We start from the raw sequence: 27500 nt of genomic DNA on the forward strand, positions 1-27500 counted from the left end.
AGTTTTATCTATAATATGGAACAACCCTTATGACATCACGTCTTATTTAAAAGTAAACTGGGTTTTTCAAAACTACGTAGCTCATGGTGGAACTGGTCTTGCTCTTTTCAAAAACCATTCAACTTAAACAAGAAATTCCAGACCGAAAAGGTTGGTCTAAATAAAGTAAATAAACTTCATGAAGATGAAGCTCACCCTTTCGTGCGTAGGATTAACAGATTTTCACTTTATACATATTAATTAATTACTTTAATCTCATAAAGTTTATAAATATTTAAATGCTCCAAAGCTTTTGATATAAATTACAATGAAACCTGAAATCATGGCGTTATTTTTAGACAGAAAAGATTAAAGTTATTTTCACGATAGATATCAGATTACACCGCTCGACAGTTTTGTCTGGGATACAAAAAAATACTGCTCTATAAATTTTAATTGTATTAATTGTCGCTCAAGATAAAAGAGAGTAATTTTTCTACAAAATAATTAGGTGGAAAATGTTTGAGAATAAAAATAATTTTTATATTTAAAAAGCACCCGATTTGGTTCGTAATTCAGGGTTTGTCGACCGCTTCACTAAATGTGTGGACTTCAGCCAGGTAATAAAAAAGCGAAAACTTGTTATCTTATTGACATGGCATGCGTTCCATAGAATTCTAGAATTAATAGTGATTTTCGATTGATGAATTTGTCAATATTGCTGTATTAGAAGTTGTAACATTCATGATGAGATGGGATTTTTATTATTTGGTGTCTGGTTAGCAACAAATGCTCCTCGAACATCTTATCGAAACTTCGTATCCTTCCCAGCATTTGTATTAGGTATCTTATCATATATGCCATGTCTTCATTTTTTGCCTCCCAATCTCTTCAGCTATCCGAGGTTCCCAAAACGCGGTTCTCTTAGTTTTACTAGCTGCGGCCATCACAGCCGTGTAATCAATTTTGAAAAATCGCATCCGCATGTTGTGAGCTTGGATTTTGTTGAATATGCCCAGTTATTTTTCAAATTCAAGGGGAAAATCGAGAAAAAAGCATCCGTAGTTTTAATAATTTATTTTACATTAGTTCTCTGTCACTTTAACTATCATACAAAGATCGATAATCTAATAACTATATACAAATATCTTATCAAAGAAATTGGATAAAGCTATAATAAATTTATATATTAAATTCACACACATCAGTCGCTTCAGTACCCTTACACTCTGCGTTCACAAAAAATAGTTAGATTTCGCGACAAAAATAATATTATTATTAGTTTGCAGCAGTTGTGAAATCGTTTTGCTCCCATTCCTAAAATATTGAGTGGCATGTTATGGAGTATATCCTACGTACATAATTTACTTAAGTACTTGACTTTGTTTCTATGATTCTGAATCTGTGACATCTCTGTGTGCGGCGCTTCCCCTGACTCTACTGTGCTTCCTGGTTCCGTAGTTGAGTACTGTTTCTTCGCTAGGTGAAGCGTAGGTTGCTCTGTCTTGAGATTCGCTTTCTGCTTGGGTGTCTTGAACGTATCTGTATTGTTGTTGCTGGGGACGAATAGCTGCAGGTCTTCTCTGCTTTCGCTTGCGGGGAGCAGCAGTTGCTGGTGCGTATGATTCGGTAGGCTTCTTAGCTTCTGGTTCGGAGGCTCCTGTAGGATAAGCAGGGTATTGACTGTGTCCGGGATAGTTTACAGGCGCTGGGCTAAAACTAGGCTGATAATCATCGTCATCTCTTACTGGAACTGGTGTTACGGAATAGCCAGCTTCAACCAATGCCTGGAATTCTTCTTGTGTGTATACTTTGTTGTTCTTTGGGGGAGGAAGTCTTACAGTTGCGATCTCTTCTTCCTGCTCTGTGCTTGGGGATGGTTCAATTGTTACGGAATGACTGTGTTTCTTTGGAGCAAGTGATTTTGTCACAAATATCGAAGAGTGTGAAGCGCTGGTGAGTTGGGGTTTTGGTTTTGGTTCAGCGATAGCCTTATCAGAAGCAAATCCAGATAATCCTTGATGAGATTTCTGTAGGGACTGAGCAAGGAGTGATTGAATTAATTGATCATCTTCTGCGGAATACTGCTGCGGTTGCTGAGACTGATGATATTGCTGAGATTTTTGAGGTTGCTGGGCTTTAGGAGCGGAATAAGTTGCATATTTAGCAGATTCTTCGAGCCTTGTCTGAGTTTCGTAATTATCAATGTATTCAGGTTGCGCTTGTGCTACATAAGAAGGAGAACTTGGTTGAGCTTTAGCTTGAGCCAATCTATGGTATTGCTTTGAATCGTTTGCGGGTTCTTCAGTTTGAGCTTTAATTGACTGATAATACTGGAGGTATTCTGGTGGGATTTGTTGTTGGGATTCTTTGGAAGCAACTTGCTTATACTGGTACTGAGGTTGGGGAGATGGTTGAATACGCTGTAATTGGGGAGCTGGTACAATTTTCATTGCGTTTACGTTTTCAGGGTAAGTTTGGTAAGCAAAGTATTTTGGTTCCTCCGATGGGCTTTGGATGTATTGTTGTTGTTGTTGTTGTCTTGGCTTCGATGCGATTGGCTTACTCTGAGGGGCAGCTGGTTTAGTTGTTTCAATTAAATATTGTTGAGGCAGTGGTTGTTGCTGCTGTGGATGGGGGTTCTTTGCTCTGGCTAAAATGGTTGGAGCAACGTATTTGGTTGCTCCTTGAACTGCCTGCCTCATAAAAGCGTATTCTTGTTTTTTGACGGGTTGAAGAAGGAATTCTTGTTTGTAAGGGATTTGGTACTGTTGATAGTATGCAGCTTGAGCCTGGGCTTGTTGATGCTGTGGTTGTGGTTGACGTTGGGACTTTTGTTGTGCTTTAGCTTTGTACTCCACAGCTTGGTTGGCAGCTACTAGTTGTGCCAGTTCTTTTTCAAACGAAGAGTCTTGCAGAGGTCTGTTTGTGTACTGAATGGCATGTTGAGGAGCAGTATATGCTTGTTTTTCTTCACCATTAGCCAGTGCTGCTTGTACTCTGGCTTCGTGAAGGGAATGACCTGCGCTATCGGCGTACGCTTGATTAGTGTAATAAGCTTGAACTGGAGCAGCCTTGACTGGTTGAGATGGTCTCAAGGCGAGTGGTCTCTGGCTTTGATATGCCTGCTGTAAGACAAGTTGGTTCTGCTGTTGATAGACTGGACGCTTATCAGTTTGGTATTGGAGAATTTTCGGCTCTCGGGAAAACAGTTGCTGCTGGCCAGCGTACTCTGGTTGAGGTTGCCTGAAAATAAAATAAATTTATGTATTTACATATTTAGTAATGAAAATCATTAAAGTTTCACTTCGGTGCTCTTCATTATATTTTCACTACGGACAATGCTGAAAATAGAAAACGGCATATTTTATTATTAACATTGTCACAAGCAATTATCGAAATACATTTTCATTAAATTTTCAAAGGCACTGTCAAAAGAACACATGATATAAAAATAATTATATCGCGACAGTATAATATAATCGCATTTTTAACGCATTGTAATAGCTGGGTTTTTGCTATGTACGTATGTCAATTGTTTTGACAGAAGTTTCATAGTTACTAGTTGTCAATCAAATTTTCAAAAAAATATGTATTTTTTTTTTAAACTATTGAAAATATTGAATAATCAATACAGCTTCTCGTCATAACATAAGGACCCATCCATCCAATATGAAAAATACTTTTATGTCTTGAAAATTGTTGGATGAATTGCCTAGAACTTTCGTAAAGAAAATGTAAGAAATTCATAGTTTTCAGGTGATGAACAAATTTTTAGTTATTTTAGGTATAACGTAAGTTTCAAAGTTTATTTTTTTACCTCTGTACGACGTACTGTTGCTGTGAAGGTCTAGCCTGCTGCTGTCCAACTGGGTGCCCACCCTCGAACTGCTTCACCAGGGTCAAGTAAGCCAACTCAGGCTGAAACAAAAATAAAAAATTTCAATATTTTGGAATAAGAAATCTCGTGAGGCTGTAAATCAGCAATCCAACAATAGTTATTAGAAACAATGGAGATGGGCCATAAACCATTATTTGTATCAAACGCGCACAAAAAGCATAACTTTCTTCGGCTCATCCGATTTGTGCAGTTTGGTCGCAGCCCAATTCGGATACCATTTTATTCTTTAATTCGTAAATAAATACTAGGGTCGGAATTTTTATCCTGTTAAAAAGTGATAGCATGCCAATTTCCTGATAAAATATTTGTCATTCAGAATATATCAAGAACACGTTTTCTTTTCCTAATAAATATCACGATGAAATGCCAAAATATCAGTATATCTGTATTAATTTCGGTTCCATGATAACTCAACACAGTGACAATTCAACAAACTTTTAAAAAGTGATATAAAGTCAAAATAAAAAAAAACTTAAACCTAACCTAACCTACCCAGTTAATAAAGTTTTTGTTTCATCACTTTCCATGACTTTATATAACTTTTTAAAGATGTGATGATTTATCCGGTCACCATTAATTTAAATATTTGATTGAGCACGTGTTCTGCCGTCCTCATAAACCATTGGCATTTAACTGATTCTTTGTTCGGTTCTCTGTCAATATATTCGTTAAAGGCCTGCAGTCCCTTTGTTAATATGAAAACGAATAACTTGACCGGATTTTTAATAAATTAACAGCATTATATATCAGTCAGTTATAAGCCATAGCATTCCAAGAAGAATGGGCTATCAATAGATTTATGAATTATATTATAACTAAGTATTACTAGATTTGCATAACGTCTGGTTTTTAGACTTAATATATTTGTTGCCTCAGTAAGTATATATGGTGCATGAACCTCAGATAAGTTCCATGCGTCCGCATATAGAGAATTTTTTAATGGATTATAGACTAAATGTTGTCACACACTTGGCATATTTATCTGGCGTTGATTTGCTTTTATTTTAGCATTCCTGCTACAGTATAATATTCAGCATGCCTCCTTTCTGATTTATTTTTAGTGCTTTAACGTATGTTTTGTTGCGCAAAAACTCACTTGTGCAGTAATCCAGTAAGGATTTACAATGGTGTTATATCATTGGTCTCGGTGATGATTTTTATGAGTCTGTCTATGTGTGCTATGCAATTTAAAATGTTGCATACATTGACATGTTTGCCAAATAAGAAAAATGACTATTCAGCATTCACATTCCGTCTTTGTTTTCGATTTCGTAAGTCGAAAGCAGAACAAAGCATGCATTTCCAATCTGCACCATTTATTCCTAGAAGACTTAGATTAAATAATAATAGATGATACGTCGCTATGATTTCATCCATGGAAGTCATACACAATTTACAAAAGATTTTACAGATTTTCTTAAAATACGTTTTTAAATAATGACAGTTATTTCCAGATTATGTATAACCTAATAACATTTAAATTCCATTCTAATCATAATTTATTATGAAAGAAAAAATATATTTTATTAAATGTTGACAAGGTCCTCCGGTGTTTTATTTTTTTGTGAGTACGTTCATTAAGTACCCACTATAAGGAATAAAACCTTAATATTTTTTGTAGAAAACTGTTTAAACGTTTTTCGATTTTTTTAAATGAAAATAATACTAACAAGTCTGAACGAAACATGAAACGGAATAAGAAAGAGAAAAATAAAAAGATCTTAATTAAGAATCGAACCCAATATCTCTGCCTTCTAACCACCCAGTCATTTTCATCAATCTCATATTTCAAATTCAGAATTAGCAATATTATCTTCTACAAATTTTCCCGTAATTATGGCTACTACCTTTTTAAATGATTACAAAGTTCTAAAGAATTCATTTGGAACCGGAACCTATATAGTGTCTCGGATAAACATATAAGATTTTTTATTTATATGGGACACTTATTGAACTTTTCTCAATGTGTAAATGAACATTCAATTTTATTGGAATAACGTATTTTTTAAACTTTTTAAGGTTATACTCATCCATGAGATACATCATTGAAGAAGATAATACTAATAAATCTAACCGAAACATGAAACAGATCAATAAAAAAGGTAACGGTCTCAACTTGGAAGTCTCTACAAACTCGGCCATTGCATTTGGATTTGTATACACCTGCCACAATAGAGGCACCGTTCATTGTGTCGAAATAGGTTGGCACCTCTAAATAGTATAAAATAAAGTCACTTTTCGCGTCTGTCTGTTTGTACGATTAGTTCTTCTAAACTACACCATTGATTTTGATGGGGTTTTCACTATCATTTATAGAATTTATCCCGAAAGGTTTATACTCATAAAACATGAATATTATAGTTATAAAATATAGAGAAAAGATGATGTTTTGTAATCGAGTCGTAAAAAAAATATTTTTCTGGCGCTTACATTGCTAACGCTGGCTAAACCTTATGAGATATATCAAAATAATTTACAACGGAATTGCGTAACTTAAAAAGGCCTACAGAAAAGTCTGCTATAAAATATGTCAATCTCTTAAGGACAATTCCCAGCAACGCCAGGTATATGTCAGCTAGTTTAAAATAAAGTCACTATCCGCGTCGGTCTGTTTGCGCTTTTAGTTCTTCTAAGCTAGACCACGGATTTTGTTAGGGTTTTCAATATCATTCAGAAAATTTCTTCCGAAAGGTTGTATAAATAATACATGCATATTATATTTATAGAAAGTAGAGAAAATTCGATGTTTATCCTAGAATTCGCAACCTAGTAATATCATTAAGTAAAGCGGTTTGTTAGCAAGTTAAAACATTTAATTCACTAACATAACAATAATAATTTTAAGATTTATGTTTTTACATCTCATCCTCCATCTTTACTCAAATGAAATTTAGCGTAAGTAGGTACCGTTAATATTCATATGTCTGTGGTACCGTTGCATTTTGTCGACTTGCCTTTGTTTCCCAATAAAGTAGGAGGAACGTACTGTTTTGTTTTGTAGTCACGACGTTTAATGGCGCCAGCAGTCAGCTGGCTTCACGCCTCACATTTATTTCCACTTTTACCCCAACAGATGAACGACCTGAGAAGTGTGCAACAAACCAACAGATATTTGCATTAGAAACTACTGTCTAGGTGACTTTTCTAAAAAATGCACTCACGATGACGTGAAGGTATGTTATCTATAAAACCGGTGATGACTCATTAAGAAATAGAAATAACTTTGAAGAAGGCTTTTACTTAATTTTTAACGATTGTATTCCAATTTTCAAGATACACACTGATTTGTTGAACAAATTGGTTTATTGTAGGGGAATTTTTTAAGCGAAAACTTTTAGGAAAAAGTTTGCAATGTTTTGATATTTGAAAATTTTAAGTTACAAATTGAGAATATTATCTAATAAGTCTACTTTGTGCATATTAAATGCAGTTATAAGACAGGTGAGAAGTAGTGTCACTATTGCTTATTATTAATACTAGCCCACACCCGTTAAACAGTTCAATTTGAAACTTGACGGTCCAATTTATTGTTCAAAAAATAATATACTGTAGGTAGTTAGTTTATCGTTTTTTTGGATTCTTGACACAATCAGTTTCAATTTTGACCATGAAACAAATTCAAAACAAATCCGAGTTCATTGAACGAGAGTTACAATCACTCACAGAGTGACAGAGCCACAACCGATATTAGTATGGTTAATGATACCCTGATATGTTATTTTATTCTAGTAGGTACCTATTGCAAATTAAATAAAAAATTCAACCGATTTTATGATAATAATAAAAAATATATTCATAAAATCATCAATCATTCATGAAAACTAGCATTGAATGTGGACCCTAGCCCATTAGCTCAATTATTAAGGTACAGTTTTTCAGTCATATGACAGAACATAACATAACCGGATAATTGGCTTGAGGGTCCAAAGCTTTGGTTTCCCACCCAAGCTTTGCGACTAATAATAACATTCCGTTTATCTTAAAGCAAAACGAACTCTAAGCAGAATTCTTGCCTGGACAGACTAGGCAATAATTACAATAGTGATTACAATAATCCAAGTTTGATATTTTCAGTTGCGAACTTACCAAATAAAAGAGGTCCATAAAAGAATATTTCTCTAATAGTTTGTGAATAATGTTTATTTCTCTATTGTTTATATCTCTATTATGATTTGATTTATATCTATAGCCTCTCTCCATGGCAATAAATGTATTGTTTTGTAAATTTTCGTTTTATATAATCTTTTATTTTGTATATTTTTTTTTAATTCATACTCCATTCTCACAAATTTAATTTACGTCACAAGGAGGAAATCCATAATTGGCTTTATTTTACTATATAATACTTATGTACAAAGTGATTAAATGTAAACTGTCGATTTCCCGAAAATGAATAAATAAATAGTTATAGGAAGAAATCATAATATAGATTGGTTGGTTAGGGTTATCTGGGAATTTTTGTCTTTCTGTAAAAATAAAAATAAATTTCAATGAAGTTTTGATTTGTATCTATATTATGTACAGGTGAGACAGATCTACTCTGCAAGTGTTTATTTTTCGCTAGCAGGTGTCGGAATTTATTGACAAATAATTCTGAATTGCAAAGCAAGTGTAATCATTATCCCCCCTTCGTAATCCATTGTATTTGTGTAAATAATTCACTTCATTATTTATTATTAATTTAATTAACTAAGATTATTACTTCCCATAAATGCATATTGCATCGTTGCCTTTAATCAAATGTAAATTTAATCTCTTATATAATCAACAAAATAATAAAGAGAAAGGAGTAATGCACGATTACATTATACGGGTGTGCATTCATTATCAATTAATTGCCTTATTTCAATACACATACGTGTAGTTAATGACAGGCTAATAAGGACTTTCACAGAAAAGTAATGCGGAGAAAACCATTTTTATTTAATAAACGACAATCGTCAGTTTTTTGAAGTGATGCATAAAGTAGGTATTACTATAAATCATATTTTAAGAACGCGTAACTAGCAATCCGCAACGGAATTTGGTTACCAATCCTGATGTTTTGCTGCGAAGCGTGGGCTTGCTAGATCCAACTGCGAAATACGCACTTTTGGTTACATAAAATATCATAGAAAGCGAATTTTTTAGGATTATTATATCAAAAACTATTTACTATCCCATTGAGACCACATCTTTTTCCTCTGTTGAAATAGATAACAAAGACACGCACAATTTCATACCTAATTATTATATTACTTATCTAAAATGATTCATTGTAGTTTTCTCACGCGCTTTCCCACGTTTCGTAGAGAGTTACATTTAAGTTCACATTGTTCGTTCGTTTAGTAGCCATTCGTTTTCCGGAAAGCGAAATTTGGTCAATTACTCGTACTAGAGTGAAGGCAAATACATAGTGACACGCATTGCTATGTAAATTCTTTCACGCATTGATCGCTACATGTACAAGGGACTCGATGAATAATTATTTCAATATAAGCACTGAATACCTATTGGAATGGATTCGTATGTTTTACTAAGCTTAAGTACGTAGAATTATAAAAAAGATAGAACGTAATACATGTGCAGCTGTTCTTACAAGTGGAGACGACTCCTCACCATCTTTTAATATAGCTGGTTGCGGAACATGACAATGAATGATCAACAAAATATTTTAGAATAAAAATGTTGCAAGTCATAGGGTGTTGAATTATTTCTGTTTTTCTGAGAGATTAAACAGAACAATAAGAAGTTGAGAGATCAATCGAAGGTCAAGATAAGACTAAACGCGAGAATGATTTGGTCATATCGCTAGAAATCCTCATTAAAGTTGGTAACGTTATACCCAAATGAGAAACGAACAAGATGGTCCAACGAGATTAAAACTACATTTAGGTAGAATCAGATGGCAGGCTGGAGTGAAAATGATAACTTTTCGTTTAATGGAATGAGGACCATGTTTGTGCAATGATGTACAGGTTATATTGAATGTTGAAGCCCTAAAAGGCATCTTCTTCTTGAACATTGCTAAGGCGTGACCACAATTCTAATTGCTCTAATGAACAAGGATCCTACGATCCTAGCGGTCCTGCGCTGCATGGAGAGCCGCGTACACAAGGAGAAAAATTAGTATTGTTGATTAATCAAAAATCTCTTCAAATTATTGGTAATCCGGTAAAATTGGGACTGCATGTCACTTCATGATATTATTAGTGTACCTATCAATTCATTCGTTAATGAACGAATAATTTGAAGAGATTCTTAATAAATGAACATTACTTCTATCAGTAAGTTTTCTTCGTGTACCGATGCTCTGGACATCTCTGATATGTGATCAATCCAACACATCAGTGATATTCTACTTCTACTTCTCCTGCTTCCACTTTCTCAGTGATAATGATCTTCTTCAGGCATCTGCTCTCAGCTTGGCGAGCAACGTGTCCAAATAATTTACAGGCAACTTGAATCAATGTAATCGGAAATGTTTATGGTCCATAATCAAAGTCATTGTACTACGGTCTACAGAATTCTGCTCTACATCGATATGTTGGTAACTTTCAGTAGAGTATTGCACGCGATGCCTTATTTCCAAGAGATTTTCGACATCTTCCGTCTGCCTACTTCTCACGTAACGTACATCGTAAACTGCACAATTACATGCCACGTTTCCCGTTGGGCTGTGATCCATCTTTAAGGCTCTGAATGTACGGAAATTGTGACTGCGGAGAGCAAACACGAAGGCAGGTCACGACATGTAGTGAGTGTTGCATTGCGCAATTTCTCCGTTGTCATTCTAGGTGGTTTCATAGTATCAATGTGGGTAACAATAATCCGAAACGGGCGCTTGTAGATCGGACTACACGAAACAGGGGGAAATGACAATGCTTTGCTAACCTTTAAGACAAATTATGACTTATTGCCCGAAGTGTCACGCTTAAATATGATAAATTTTCAGTAATAACCAGCTGCTTTGTTGCAATTTGTTGAAAGGTAATGTTATTATTTTACGTGGTCAAGAAATTTTAAGACAGTGAATAAGGCAAGGCAGTAGATCAAATACGTGATGAATGCGCCCCTTTGCCCTGAGGGCTTTGTGATAAATTTGTGATTGTAACCTGAAACTTGTAAATTTATTTCACAATAATACGAAATGTTGTTGAAAGAATTTATTAGTTGAACCTTGTTCTAAAGTGAAAATTCTCCCACTATCACACTAGTAAAATACCACTACTTATGATCGGAAAGGGTAAAATGCTTAAGCAAATGTTCAGACTTGATGGTCCGGCCGTTCCGAATAAATCTGTTCTCTTCTCAGAATCTTAACGACGTAAGTGAAGCAGCCGTGCACAAAAATATACGACGCGCGGCCCAAGTGTATTACACAGACTTGCTGTTGAATTTGCCCTAACAAATCCATAAATGGGAATCCTAACGACATAGGTGATGAAGTCGTGTAAAAACAATATTCGGCGCGCGGCCCGTCGTAATGGGCGTACCTACGGTCGACGTTGCCCTAGCAGGCCTAGAAAATCGATCTTTCGGTGGGGTTTAATTATTTCTGATGAACGTAGTACTAAAAACTCTAATATTTTTAGAGGGATTTAGAAAACTGGTGCTCACCGCTAATTTTATAGTTGATAAACGTTTTATAAAAAATTCAAACCGTTTTATGTAAACTTTTTTAAAGGTAATATCCTGTTTTTATTAATTTTAAATATAAATAACTTACATCTGCAGGAATCCCTCTAGAAACATTTGAGATTTTAGTAATCGTTCATCAGAAATAATTAAAAGGTGAGCGTCGAGCAAACCCCCGTTATTACTCGTATGTCGCTTTAAAACTAACAATTTTCCCCAAAAATTATAGGACGCATATACCTACTAGATCAAGGCAACAGAATATGGTGTCACATAAATCAAAAACTGAACACGTGGTCTCCAGATAGATATGTGAGATATTCCCACATAACACAGCGGTTCGTTATTTATTAATCTATTTTAAAATCGTTGAATTCTTATTGTGACCAAATTTACTGGCAATGATATTTAAATTATTCAATAAATTACAAATCGTGCTTGAAAATCCAGAATAAATCTATTTTTGGAATTAATCTGATATAAAAAAAGAATGCACGACAACAAAGCGTAATAATTAATTATCCACATCAGAAACGTGTTTAACATTATCTGCCTTAATTTTCAATATAAATGTTTGGAAATATATTTTAACCAGCTATCTACAAAATCATTGCAAGAAATCACAAAAAATGGTTCAAAATGTTAAGTCAAATTTTACCTCGATCCATAAATAATAATACTAGTTCTAAAATAATATAAAAAATAAAGTATGTTCCACTACACAAATCTAGAATGTCAAACACGAAATTTACAGAGCCTCCTCAACTCAATTAGTATTTTCCATCACGAGGTATGGAGATTTAAAATTTTAATTATGCTGCCAATAATCTCTTTCCAGCTAACGGTTCCGATTGGTCAATATTATATTATGGTAGATAATAATAACTTAGCAACGGAGACTTTCGGGGTAGAAAAGTTTCTTGAAATAGCGTGAGCAATTTTTAGTCGGGCATAGCCAAGTATTTCCCAACCTTACTATTTCTCATCTCTCATCTGTTTCTTTCGGCTTATAATGTATTTATTTATCCAAAATATCGTATATTACAATGCAATCATAAGGTATTTTCTGTGACGAGATGTGCAGCTTTATAATTATGGTAAATAATAAAAAAATAAAAACTACATTTATTCAAACTAAAATTACAGCTGGGCAGTACGTTTAAAATTGGCAACAATAGCCATTCTACTGACTAAATAAGTATTACAAAGTAACAGTATTAGCTTTCCCGCCACAATGAAAGAAAATAGAATATAATAGCTTTGGCCACAATCATAGAAGGTGACCAAACTGACAATGACAAGAGGAATAGTATTTTATAATTGTTAACAAAAAAACAATAAATACATCTAACCATCATGCCGTTTCTCCGCAGGGGTAGGCAGAGAGGACGGACCGCCAAACAACTCGGCTTGGCAGACACTCCTTGTCTCATTCACATTCATACATACTCTTTTATTACTCTGACTCTTGACATGGCCCGACTCAAGTATCTGATTCCCTTGATCGTGACATGTCTTCCTCAGGCGTCCCCGACTTCTATCATTCACATTTTCGTCAAATATTCTCCTTACATTCCTTCAGTCTATTTCCATCCTTTCTCTGCCAGTTCTATGCTTCACTTCCATACACCAGGGTAGGTAGCAGCACTCTATTATGGACTGCTAGTTTCACTTCTTTGGACATGTTTTGTTAGCGCCAACTGCGTTCAGTCCTAGATTAATGGAGTTACCTTCAATTACCCTTCTTTCAATATCACTGACAACCTTCCCATATCTCGGAAACATACTTGGTAAATACACAAACTCATCCACCTGCTCCAAGTATTCCTCATTCATAACTATAATTCACACTATTTACGTACCTACACTCTCTCTTTCAATCACCATGACCTTAGACTGACTTACATTCATCATTAACTCATTTTTTACACATAATCCGTTCATCCTTGATACGAGAGACTGTACTAAGTAAATACAATAAATACATGTAAATTAAAATAGGTAAATACTACCAGGTAAGTAATAATCAGTTAATAAAAGTGATTAATTAAATATAAGAAGATAATTATTGGTAAATGTATAGAAAGAACCGGCTGCGGGCATTGCAGAAATCACCTAAGAAAAACATTATTGTAAAACTAAGGATTTTTAAGGTCTTGGAGAATAAAAAGACTTTGTCTTTGTCGTTGTTTGTTAATATGAACGCCAACATCAACTTTTCATCACATTTATACAATTATGCAAATGGAAAATCGGTTCCGGGTAGTGGAAAATTGCTATTCACGATCTTATACTAATGGTGGAATGTTGTACTAGGTATATTACGTTGCGTAATACCTCTTAAGTGAGATTTGAATCACGCAACGGGTAACCTTTGAACTGAACTGCAAGCACAGTTGGGATTAATACCCTTTGATCTGCCTAATTATAACTCAATTATATACATATATATTATCAGACAGGAAGTTGGTGCAACAGGACCTGTTGATTGGTAATTGATTAAGTAGTGATGATATAATTAGATAATGCTACCCTGAGGCGAATGTGTGACAAAACTATAGATGAAGGATGACGCGATGTAAGGATTGAGATGAAGATTAATCCTTGGAATGACAGATGTAAGATGCCAATCGCCCGCCATACGCCAGCTGACACTATTTTAGTAATAACTTACTTGTTTTTTGCAATATTTTACTTTTGTAAATTGTTCCGTCTTACAAGACAATGTTATAAATTTTGTATAAAATAGTTTTATTTCTATCTTACGCAGTTTTTTCAGGAGACCTAATTAAAATAAGTTGTTTTCACTAATGTTTTAAAAATGTGTCATAATGAATGAGCTTTCTTCACAGTAACAATAAGTTCCTAGGAAGTCAATAATGCTTTTTTTGGCATACTAGGAAAGGTTTTGTTGTTTTACACTGGTAATGAATGGAGTGTTAGGAAAATAGTGATGGTCATAGATACAAAAATTGCTCTGTTGAGTTTCATGATCGAAAAGTAATCCAAATTTCAATCTATATTTCCATTAAAAACTGTATTTCACCATGATTATGAAATTAAAATGTGATGGCGATGGTGACCGGACAAATCATCAAAATGATAATTCATCACATCTTTAAAAAGTTATATAAAGTCATGGAAAGTGATGAAACAAAAAACTAATTAACTGGGATAAGTAGGTTAGGTTAGGTTTAAATTATTATTTTTTTCATCGTTTCTAATGACTTCTATCACTTTTTAAAGGTGTGTTGAATTGTCGATGTGTTGATTGATCATGGAACCGATGGCGATATATATTTCAGGGCAAGTGCAAGAGAGACAGGCCGTTACAAAGTCGGTCCCACATTTGTTTCTATTAAAATTTATATGGAAGGCTTCTAGTTTTCTTCTTTATTCTATGGCGGCGGACAAATGGATAAATAACAAGTTGCGGACGCTCCAAAACGACATTCATGTTTGAAGCAAATATTTAAGTTAGGTTATGTCAATAGTAAATATAATAGAGTGTATAATATGATGGAATATGTGTGCTGAGGCAGAGACGTGGATAAATATACAGAAAATAGGGACATTTTTGTAGTAGTTAGAGATAATAATGAGAAGTAAATATTCTACTTTCCGAAGAAATGGAAAGTAATGTATTTTTATATTTATTTCGTTAAAATTAATATTGATTGTTCACTTGGCGGCCATCGTTGCCGATGACAAAATTCTGAGGTAAGTTTTTTTACTTCTTTTATTTAAACCAAAATATGAACCTATGATACTAAAAAATACTATTATTATATCAAAACACGTAAACTGAAATACTTACTTCTAATTAAGGCGATGCACTGCGTCGTGTAATATTTTAAATTGAGCCCCTATCAATAACAACCCTTACGTAGATGGCGATAAGGTTTAAATTCCCGCTTAACACCATCCGCCTGTTTTGATTTATGCAAGAAAAAAACATGGCTAAAAAGTGCCTTTTGTTTTATTTTGTGGATGTTCAATAAATTACCAAAATTTTTACGATCATTTTGTAAATAACTTAATTTGTCACATTATAAAATAAAATCATAACCGAATGGGTTCGTAAGTAGGAGATTTTGAATTTTAAAGCAGTTTTCATAGGCCTTATACATATTTTTTCTGTACTTATAAAAAGACTTATCTAAAAAATACTCGATTATTTCAAAGGCCAAGATATATTCTACTCGCAGTATTTAATTAAAGTATCTGAAACATTTCTAGGCTACCAAATTTTCAAACCAAAAACACATGATTTTGCATTACTACGTATGTACGTTTTAAGCATAATTTAATTCATATACTGGTTAAGCGTATCCCTATTTTCTGTTTATTTTTACCCAGTCACTTTCCGTAGTTTTCTAAGTTGTTATTATTCTTACCTCCAAAATAATATCTTTTTTCGACACGACGTAATTTTTGTTTACAATATTATGAAATGATAAGGACAATACTAAAACCTTTAAAATTGTAATATTGATTTTTTATTTTTTTTTATTATCAATATAAAGTTTTTTTACAGGTTTTTTTTTCGATGTCTATCTCACTAGGGTAAACCTGTGTCGAGACAGACGTATTTGATACATGAATTAATGTTTACATATTTTTTGATACATAAAATATTTCATTACATTAAATGACATTGTGAAAAAGATACAAAATAATAAATAATAATAATAAATGATAAATTTGTTAATCAGCATCTTGTTGGAGTACATACTTATGTAGGGATTTTTATAAAATTTTTGATAATGGATCTGTCTTGGCTGATGATCCAAGACTTGATGTCTGTTTTATATTTCAAAAAAAATTCGTTCAGTCTAATGGCTAGTGGGAGAGCATTATATAGCCTTGTTTATTTATTTATTTATTTAATATCAACGGTATAAATATACCATAAACAATGATAACATGTCACAGTTAAAATATTTAAAAAAAAGAATTACAAATATATGTGGCATTTGATTGTGAAATGACATTAGAGAGTAAGTAGGTAAGTAAGTAAACAAGAGATACAAGTACATAAGTTTGTATAGTGCAAATAAGGTAGAATTAGATTAAATTAATATTGATTGAAAAGATTTGATAGCATAGCCCTCTTGTACCTACCTTGCGTGCAGTTAAATAGATCTGCAATTAATATATTAATTAATATATTAATCAATTAATTATTTGTTGCAAAATATCTAAAATTTCTCTGGCCAAAAGTTGTTTTAGCAAAAGGGATTTGTAAGAAATTATTTCCTTTGGTTCTAGTATCACGAGCAGTTTGGATATTGTCAAAAGTAGTTTTGTGTTTGAAGAGGTATGTTAGTATGTTTATGGCATAAAGTTGCCTAATGTCCATAACACAGATTTTCCTAAAGATTTCATCCGAACTGCTTGTGATTGGCAGTTTGAGGATAATCTTTATTATAAGTTTCTGAGCTTTAGATATTGGATCAATGGCGGCAGCGTTTGCTCCTCCCCATGCTATGATACCATATTCTATTAAAGATTGACAAAGTGCATAGTAGATTGTTTTGAGCTGGCTTACGTTGAGAAAGTTGCGAGTTTGTCTAAAAAAGTAAATGAATTTTCTAAGTTTGTTTGCTGTACTGGTTATATGTTGTTTCCACTTTAAATTGCTGTCAAAAATAATACATTCCGAGATTAAAACCCGTCATTCATTTTTTATGCAAGTCCGTCCTTGCAGTCATAATCAAAACGTAAAGCTGTTACACAAAGAATTCAAGGTTAAATCAAATTATTCTTTATACCAACTAACCGGTTAGTGACTGAGTTGGCATCGTGTTTGAGTTCAACCCAGACGTCATGAGTTCAAGTTATCGGCTAGCTAAGTCTTCAACCACGAAACAAAATGTTTTGCTTACTGTGTTGTTTTTTCAAATTATTGTCAGTTAAAAACATTATTGTATATTGCAATAACTTTCGTAATTCAAAACATTCAAAGTAGGCTCTTGCTAAATAGCTCACCACGAGCTGATGCTTTTTAACTAGTAATTAATACTTGATTCAATACCTCAGGGCTCGCTTCATTTGTCCTCAGCAGGTAGTGCCCAGGAGACGCCCCGTACTGAAAGTGTTGGGTCCCTCCGACCACACGTCCCTCAGCCGTCTGTCTCTTGGGCTTTCCCTCCTCATCAGCGGCCATCTCGATAAGGACGAAGTCTCCATCCTGTCGGTCCACCTTCTTAGACTCCTTGGCTGTATCTTCGCAGAAGCATACGGCTAGGAGACCTAAAATTGAAATAAACATCGTGTAAATTTAAATCGATTTAATAAATTTTCAAGCAAGCAATAGTTTGTATTCGCTTCAAGAGTCATAATAACAAAAGAGTTTGTGTTGGACGTATAACTATGTCATCCCTTCATAGCCTATATAAAGTAGTGTTCTTCTAAATTTGCTTCTAAAGCCAAAATCGTTGACACGAAAAAGCATTGTAGCAACTCAAATCCATAACGTTGTTTAAACTCAGATAATTTTAAATTATTAAAAAGTAGGATATTATTTGAGATATTCACGGCCAAATGATTAATGGTGGTTTATTTTTGGAGTATTATGCCGTGTTAGACCGTTAGAGTGTCCATCATCAGGGTAGAAGTGTTTACACTGTGACGCTGTCCGAAACGTTGGCTAAAGAAGGAGGTAGCGTAACACGGCATAATACCCTAAAAATAAACCACTTTTATAAAAAATGTAGTTTCAAAAATTGTGTTTACACATTTGCACTGATGATGGATACTGAAACGCTGGAGAAGACGATGCGCAACACGGCATAATACCTTACAAATAAACCACTATTATAAAGAAAGGTAGTTTAAAAATTGAACATAGAAACTTATAATTAAAACATTTGTCATTTGCAAAATATCTACTTCGCGTTTTTTTTTATTATTTTTTTATTTATTAAAAGTATACCATACAGAATATAGTATATTATATAAAGCATTGTACTCCCAGGAGTTAATAAACTCATTGCGGGAATGATACGCATTACATGAAACATATAGCTGTATGTATTAAATGGACATATGATGGGACATACACAACATTATTATTTCAGATAGTCATTAATAAGATGAAGTTTGAGCATGTTAGTTTGGGTCTTTTTACATTGACTTGCACATTTGATCTCGTTGGGTAGTTGATTATATTTTGTGTGAGCTATGTATTCTAGGGATCTTAGTCCATATTTTGTTGATTTGATTTTTGGTATGATATGTAGTTTGTTGTGATTTCTTGTGTTGTGTTGGTGTACGTCGTAATTGTAATAGAGTGTAGTGTTGGAATGTGCCGAGTGTTGAATTACTTGTAATATAGTTTTCGTTATTTCAAAAGTGGGAATGGTATTAAAAGGAAGTATTTTGGTATTTCTGTAGATATCTTTGACATGTGTGTCCCAAGGTAAACTGAAAATATTTCGCAGGGCTCTATTTTGGACGACTTGGACTTCTGAAATCATTTTTTTTGTAGCAAATCCCCAGATTCCGGCGAGATATATATATATATATTTTTTAGATTTGTTGTATATTGTAGTGAAAGACAAACCAAATAGTGGCAGCAAAAACTTGTCTTTTATGTAAAAACTCACATTCTTGGTTAATAAATTACACCAGTTTACTTTCAATCAGCAATGGTTAGGAAAATTAGTAATGATATAATAGTATGCAATATTTAATTACCAACTTGGTTGAGTAAAGCATGTTTCTCAAGTGCCCCAGAGGCTGGCAATAAGTTACTTTGAAAGTGTATATTTATACTATATTTGCATAATATGTTCAATAATAATGTTTTTACAATCATTTTGCAATGTTTTACTAACGTAAATACAGATGAGCTTTGATTAAATCGCATCTTTGAAGTAAATTCATGCATATACAGATTTAAGTGCTTTCGAAAGATTTTGTACACTTAACTTTACATAAAGAACATTATCTTATTAGTATTTATTACAAAATCCGACATCGTTAAAGTTTATTTCTTTTGCATTTATGTGTGGTTTATAAACAAATTTCAGGCTTGTAGATAAATTAGTTTGTTAAATACTTTACCAGGTTAATAATGAATAAATACTAATACCGCAACATCTTGCTCCTATCCTGAACGAAAATAAGGAAAGTAATACCTGGGTAAAACTAATGAAACTCAAACCAAAATAACCGACATCGAATTATTATTATTTTTTATTTATTACCACAGCAATCACGACTAGTTTAAAAAATCATTTAAAATACCGTCCTAAAACACGATGGACGTAATAGGTACAAGTTATATAGGTATTTTAATATATTAAAAAAAAAATAAGTTTCACAAAACAAAAATAAAAAAGAGAGGTTACCTACAAAAATCAAGAGAAAATAAAAAAAATAAACAAGGAGAATACACATAAGCATAAACCCAAGGAAGGAATTTACAGAAAGGTGCTTATCCAGCCACACACAGATATAAATAAATTATGGATGATTGCCAATACAGAGAAAACAAAAGGAGAGAAATAAAGAAACGAGACAAAACAAAACATTAAAAAAATACGTATTTTCCTTTTTAAATGTACTTAAATTTAAAGCATTACCTACTTTGAATTTTTGTATTATTCTGGCGGTTTTTATACATAATATCTATACTAATAATAATATCTATACTGTGTAGGCAAAATAGTCCATAAATTTTATGGCATTATAAAGTGTTATTTCTAATATTGTAGTTGAGGATGACTTGATTGTAAAGTGGCATGATGTTAATGTTAGTTGTTGAGTAATTTGTAGGATGGTGCTTGTTGTTTCATGTTTCGGAAGGATACAGGAAACTTAATAGAAATCCCCAAACTGAGTATCTCATGGAAGACCAAGAACATTTCTGAGAGCTACGTCAGCTATCAGATTCTTTGAATGCGAGGATAGGTGTGAATGTACAACGGCAGAGTACACGGAAATTAGTAAGGGAATGGGTAGTGATCCCTGAAGCCTATATACTACACGAGTTATGGGGGCTAATTTTCTCCTTCACAAGATTTATAAAGAGATTCCATGAGAGCTGGAAATCATAAATCAGGTCCAAACAGAGACAGTTGTCACCAATTTTGATATTGGAACTGACTTATAACTGATCTTAGAGACGAAAACGAACCTTGAAGCCAAGTCAAAAAAGAACTTGACGTGTGAAATGGAAGGGAGATGACAGGACTTCAAATATCATGACCAAATGGATGAGTCAGTGGAATTGACCCCTATGAAGGAATAACCATACAACTAAGAAAAACATATATGGATAAGGAAGACGATCAAGAAAGAGGTGGTGAAGTTTGGAGCAGGATGGAGAGTTTTTTTGAAGGGCATTTTTATTCATCTCTTTTTAGGAGATATTAGAAGGGAGGAACCACAGAGGGCGGCAAATCATTCTTCAAATCAAATCACAACCGAACTCTTGAACTCAAGAACGAGTCAAAGAAATGAATGTGACGAATGTCACCTCTGCACAATGTTACGCACGTATGGCGTGTTTCCCGAATATGCACCAGTGCCAAAGGGATCGATGACGCTAGTGCCTCGAAACCATCTTCCATTGAAATACCAGCAGAACGAGCACAGCATTTCCACCTGACGGCTGTGTTCTAAAGATTGTAATTCGTTTTATAAGATAGTATAATCTATCAAACGGATCGTCGGTTTCTGAAGAGAATCGAGGGTTTCATGCCATATTCAAACGTGGATGGACTAGCGATTTGTAAAGTATTAAAGAGTTAAAAAGTGGATCCGCATAAACTGCCGTTAGTAAATTTGAGGATAACGGTTATGTATCGATTTCATTTAATTACATATAATTCAAATCATTGGACACCTTATCGGAACTAATTATAAAATGCTTACAAATACACATTTATATGCCTATTAGGCTAATAAGACCTCAATACCTTACAAGAACAACAGGAATGTTTACAAAATGAAACTTAGTTTTGAAATAAAGGAAAAGCACTTCCTCCCGGTGGCGTGATATGATTTCATGGTATTTATAATCCGTGACAATTTTACGTTCTTACACAATATGTCGATTGGGAAATCACTGATTAACTAAATGACATAAATAACTGTGCTGGTGCAAACGGTTCTGTTGTAAATCGTTAATATTGACAGAAGAAATTTAGGATTCAAATATCGATATTTTCTAATACTTATTTATTATGTTTGTCCACTTTTTATCAATGTTAGCAACTTTCTACGCTTATAACCAGTAATTTCAGATTGAATACTTTAAAAAATATCTAACATTTAGAGTTTCATGGTATTTTCACAAACATATAATGTTAATATTTTTTGTAAATCAACATCTTGTAGAATCAATTATTGTATTTTTATTATTTATAAATATACTAGCTGGCGAGTACACGGCTTTGCTGAGGATTATCCTTGGTGGATAGACATATATAACCGCGGGCTTTTCTGTATGTCTTTTTAAGATGTACAATTTTATTGCTTAGTACATTATTTTGATATATCTCATAAGGTTTAGCCAGCGTTAGCAATGTAGTGCCCGAAAATATATTTTTAAATCTTGATTATAAAACATCGATTTTTCTATACTTTCTATAAATATAATATGCATGTATTATATATGTAAACCTTTCGGGAGAAATTCTCTAAATGATAGTGAAAACCCAACAAAATGTGTTTCGTAGTTTAGAAGAACTAAGCGCACAAACAGACAGACGCGGATAGCAACTTAATTTTATACTATACAGATACAGATATAATCAAACCGTTTGTTGAACGGTAGTAACCTTATATTCATTAAAAATACTAATTTTGTGTCTGTAACTCCAGTTGAATGAACTCTAGAACTCCGATTTAAATTATCTTAATTGACTTTAAGTGTAATCATTTTCAAAATTGGAACTGATTTGTCGAGAATTCAGACTTTCCACAGGGCTGTGCTAGTATCTACTTAATACATACAATTATTTTCATGCTTGCGCTACGCTCTTGTTTAGACATACGGTGATGCTCTTTCAGAAATTTGTCTCTTAAGTGTTGTATCGCGCAGTTGTTGCTTGGATTATTATTGGTTATGTAATGGATACACTCCCTTTTGATACCTTTTTTTATACATTCTGCATTTTGCGGACCATTCTTCAGTTCTTAAATAAAATAAATTAAACACATACCTGCATCTTTTGGCACATCCTTAATTACTTGTATTATATTTTCTGTCAATTTTTTTAACGATTAGAGCAACACAATAACGCCATCAAAATCACCAATTAAAGTATTGGGCCCAAGAACGCCATTATATTGCCACTTATTATAAATTTCTAAAGATGTTGAGGCAGTTGACTTTAGATTAAGAAAAAAAGTAGTTCATGAACACGAAGATGACGGAATTATTTTTCGGAACATCCGATAATTTAGGAAATTATCAGAAAAACTCGCTTTTGTCAAACGAGTTTGAGTTTCGGAATAATTGACATTTATTCATGGATAAAGAATTACCGGTGATAATACGAATCTTCTTGAGGTTAATTTAAAGTTAAATATATTTTTGTGATAGCAGATTTTTTAAATATTTTTTTCTTAATTTTAATTAAATAGGTAAGGAATTGTAACTATTACACCGGTAATATCGTTTCGTGATCTCTAATAATATCAACTTTGTTAATAAATAGCTAAATTGATAGGCGTGTTCTTAATATTTATTTATTTATTTATAGACGCCCTATTGGGCTTTTAAGTACACAACAATTACAAATTTCATTTTTAACAACAGTATAAAACAAACAATAGAAAATCGAATCAAAATATAATGATTTCTCATACATTATTTACATTTAAAAAGTGGTGGACTAATTTGGCTTTAAATGTATTGGAGTTTAAATTAAATATGCCAGCGACATCACTTAGTTCATTGCCCAACCTATGTATTCTTTCTAACACAGAATTCGTAGCGAAGTTATGTTGTAGAATAAAATATTCCGTCTAGTATATTTTGGAGGTATATGTAAAGATAGCAAATTTATAGTGTCAGGGCAGTCCAACCTTGAATGAACAATTTTATACACGGTGTCCGGAAACTCGTAGTAAAAGCAGGAAACTGGAGAATCTACACCACATGGGGAACCCAAAAAAACATAAAGTTTTTTGATTTGAGCATTTTCAAAAAAAAAAAAAAACAAAAAAAAATATTTTTCGGCTATTTTAGGGTTAAAGTTTTTTCTGGTGTTTAGGGTTGAATAACAGATGTTTTAACCCTGCAGAGCAGAAATATTTTATGATTACACCGGGTTAAATGAAGGGTGATTTCAAAATAATGCTTCAAATCCGAGTTTCTTCATTTTTTTTACTTCAAATAGTTTTAATTAGTTGGGTACTTTGATCTTCAGTAATAATTTATAAGAATTTGATTAAAAAAAAAAAAAAACAACGTCAAACTCGATTTACTCGATAACGAAAGCTCAAATAAAAAAAAAATATACTACCAAATCGACTCCAAATGTGATGTAGATTCACCAGTTTCCCGCTTGTACTACGAGTTTCCGGACACCCTGTATAATAAAAGGAGATCAAATATTATATTCGTAAAATCTTTTCAAATTATTCGTAATCCGGTTAAAAACAGGTTAAACAGTTACATTAATAGGTTTCCTAGTAAACTTTTTAGTAAAATACAAACGTATTATCACGATATCGGAACACGTGTTCATAAAAATCATAATATTTCCGCATTTCGTCATTGTATATTTTCAAGGCAAGTGAAGGTGCATGAAAACGTGTTCCGATATGTGAGGATTTTACTCATAATTTTTCAGGAAACGGCCTGCAAACCCGTTTTTAACTGGATTACCAATAATTTGAAGAGATGTTTAATAAATTATCAAAACTCCTTTTCTCCATGCAATTGTGTCTGAAACCAAGACAAAAAGTGATTACGTTTATAAGTTAATAATAATAATAATTTATATAGCGTCGTTTTCGTGAGAAATCACCTCAAGGGCGCTGTACAAATATATTTATTAAATAGTTAATACTAGAACTACTGACTTAAACTAGTGACTTATCTCTAAGACTTATATCTAGTGATTTACGAATAAAGCCTATAACTACCATCTTAATGACATGTATAGGTACGAGTATATTTAGCAACTTACAACTAAAATTAACATTAACAATCTAATCTTACTAACGCCAGAAGAAGAAGGAAGTTCCATTATATTAGGGTATTTTTATTGTTAGCTGGATATATATGTTAAATGAATGAAATTAATGAATAAAATCAATCGTCGATCTTAAACGCATTTAGATGATTCATCTGCCAACAATTAAACAGATTGACTTATGTTATGTTCACGCTGATATTGTCCCTTGTCCATTGGATTGTCCCTTGTCCATTTACGTCAAGTTATAAAGGAGTACAAGTTAGATATTAAAGTTTGTTTGATATTTTAAAAAATACTTCAATTTCCGGAATTTTCATGTAATATGAAGGTGATAGTTATTCTGAATGAGGGAAATTTGATAATATTAATTTGCTAATAACTCCAATGCTCCAATACTGATCTAGGTCGTATAGATTGTCTAAGTCATCTATACGTCGCTGTTTTTGATTTACGATCTTTAGGTGTACCTGGAATGATACTTTGACAGTTGTTTATGTCGAAATAAATCACACACGATCGCTAGGTTTAGTTGGCATTGGTAAATCAAACAGTTCCAAGAAGGGAAAGTACCTGATTTAGAAGGAAGGCGCACCTGCATATTCAGATCGTTGCTGTGCGGTGACATTTTTATTCGAAGTTATTTATATCTCAGAAGGCAATCATAAGTCAATTGTTTGTTGACGTTTTTGAACACATTGATGAACCAAACAATACTTTACAAGTTATTTTCTTCAAATAAATTCTATCAGCAGACAAGGTTGAAAAACAAAATTAATGGTGATCTTAATCTTAATATAATCTAACCAAGTAAAACACATTGACAAGCTAATTGTAAACAAACACTGTCAAAGAAAGCCAATTGATAAGGCGAAACATCTGTTTTATCTGTTAGCCCTAGTTTTACCTCTGACCGCTAGGTGCTAGGCAGGAGTCTGTAAAGTAACTGGTGGTGAATTTTGCTAATGGTTCGTACATTTTTAACAAGAATGTTTTATTCTAAATAGTTAATTAAATATTCTTAAAAAAGCTCTATAAAGAAGAAATACGATTAAAAACAATTACGTTTAAAAAGGATCGTGATCAATTAAAACTATATATTATATCAGCTGACTGTAACTTTCAACTAGAAACTCTAATATTCTTTGAAAGTTGATTAAAAAACTATTTTAAGACTCGTGATCTTGTTCATAATAATTGTATTACTGATAAAAAAGCTCGGCTGCCTAGCATCTTGTTATTTAATAATTTTTTACGATGTTATAAAATATTTAAGTGAATAAAAACGAGCATTCATTATTCAACGCGAGAAATGTACACTCTTTTCTGTTATGTTCTCTTAACGGTGGCAAATTAGACGTCAACTTGCTATATTTAAGCACTTGCTATATCTTTGCACGAATACTCGTTGGGTTCTTACCATTTTACCATATTTTCGATGTCCATTTTTTGTAGTTTTGTCGTGTGCATAATCATGCGCCAATCACGTTATGTGTTGCATAAGCAACAGAGTGAGTGTTCCCACTCCGATAAATAAGAGTATATCGTTGGTGAGGTGGTCAGATGCTTATAATAATAAATCATTTATTAATAATTATGCGGCATCTTCTCATACTAGAGGAGGGTAGCCGGAAATTATTATTTGATGCACTTTTTGCTTCTTAAATAGCATGTAGTTATTGCTGTTATTTGCAAGATAAACTTATACATAAACTTTTTACGGTGATCTTCTTGAATTAATCTTACTCTACGTGATCAATTTAAGACGATAAAATACTCCAATATAAAGTAGAAATCTTAACGATGTAAGTAAAAGCCACGCACAAAAATATGCGACGCACGGCTCCAGTATATTGGTTATGCCAGCGGTTGAATTTGTCCTACCAAACCTCTAAAATAAAGTGGGAATCTTAACGACATAAGTGATAAAGTCGTGTAAAAACAATAAGAAATGGACGAGCCTATGGTTGAATTTGCCCTGGCAGGTCTTAAAAATGTTTTCGTGGGGTTTATTTTAATTATTCTTGATGAACGTATTGCTAAAATCTCAGATGTTTCCAGAGGAAACTTTCGAAAAGTTACTAATTTATCGTCTACAAAAAGAAATCTGGTGCTTACCGTTAATTTAATTGTTGAAAAACATTTCATAAAATTTTTTAAACCGTTTCACATAAAAATGTTGATGGGGAGGTACATTTTTTATTTTAATTTAATTTTTAATACAAATAACTTACTTCCTTAGGGATCAATCTTTGTGTCGCCCTAAAAGTTACTAAAATTAATCAACATTTAGTGCGTGCATGAATAAGATGATTTGACATTTCATGTGGAATATTTTCACTCCTTCACGCAGTTGGTCAAGTTCAAAACTCAGATATTGGATTTGAGAAGCCATTTTATCCCCAACAATTAACAATAGAATTTATGTCCCGAATACTCCGTTTGTGTTTGTTGTTTGTTTCCTGTTTCAAGTGCCCAGGTATCGCTCCCGTGTAATAACAGGACGTATTTTTTTTAATTGGAGAAAACCTTCTTACTACACAGGATGGCTATAGGTATAAGCATGAACATTTTTTGTTTAACTATGATACGTAATACATGACTTCTTACAGCAAGTTTTTTTTAAATATTTAAACAATATCCCGATCAATTACAACCTGTCAATTATAAATGTTATATCACAAAATTACCATAGATATAATTAATCATTATCGACACGAGAAAGTGTCTGTCGATCAGTTCCTTCAATTCACCGGAATATAAGTAAGAATATAAGGAAGAAACACGAAAACCGGACGTCAATCATTTCAACATCCCAAACGAAACAATTTCTTTTCAATCCC

The 27500-nt window shown here is 33.0% G+C and overlaps 1 protein-coding gene across 1 annotated transcript in view; it reads right to left on the bottom strand.

Moving 5' to 3' along the window:
• Positions 1-1041: 1041 nt before the first annotated feature.
• Positions 1042-27500, bottom strand: part of LOC149417623 (uncharacterized) — a 46327-nt gene continuing 19868 nt past the window's right edge. The window contains exons 3-5 of the mRNA XM_089640109.1: positions 17535-17752; positions 3800-3900; positions 1042-3225 (exon numbers count right to left, since the gene is read on the bottom strand). Of these exons, the coding sequence (XP_089496235.1) occupies positions 1368-3225; positions 3800-3900; positions 17535-17752 (2177 nt within the window). The 3' untranslated portion in view covers positions 1042-1367. The remainder of the gene's footprint in view (positions 3226-3799; positions 3901-17534; positions 17753-27500) is intronic.

This window comes from Hesperophylax consimilis, chromosome 15 (genome assembly GCF_061612785.1).
Source record: "Hesperophylax consimilis isolate HC1 chromosome 15, BYU_Hcon_1.0, whole genome shotgun sequence".
NCBI classification, from domain to species: Eukaryota; Metazoa; Arthropoda; class Insecta; order Trichoptera; family Limnephilidae; genus Hesperophylax; species Hesperophylax consimilis.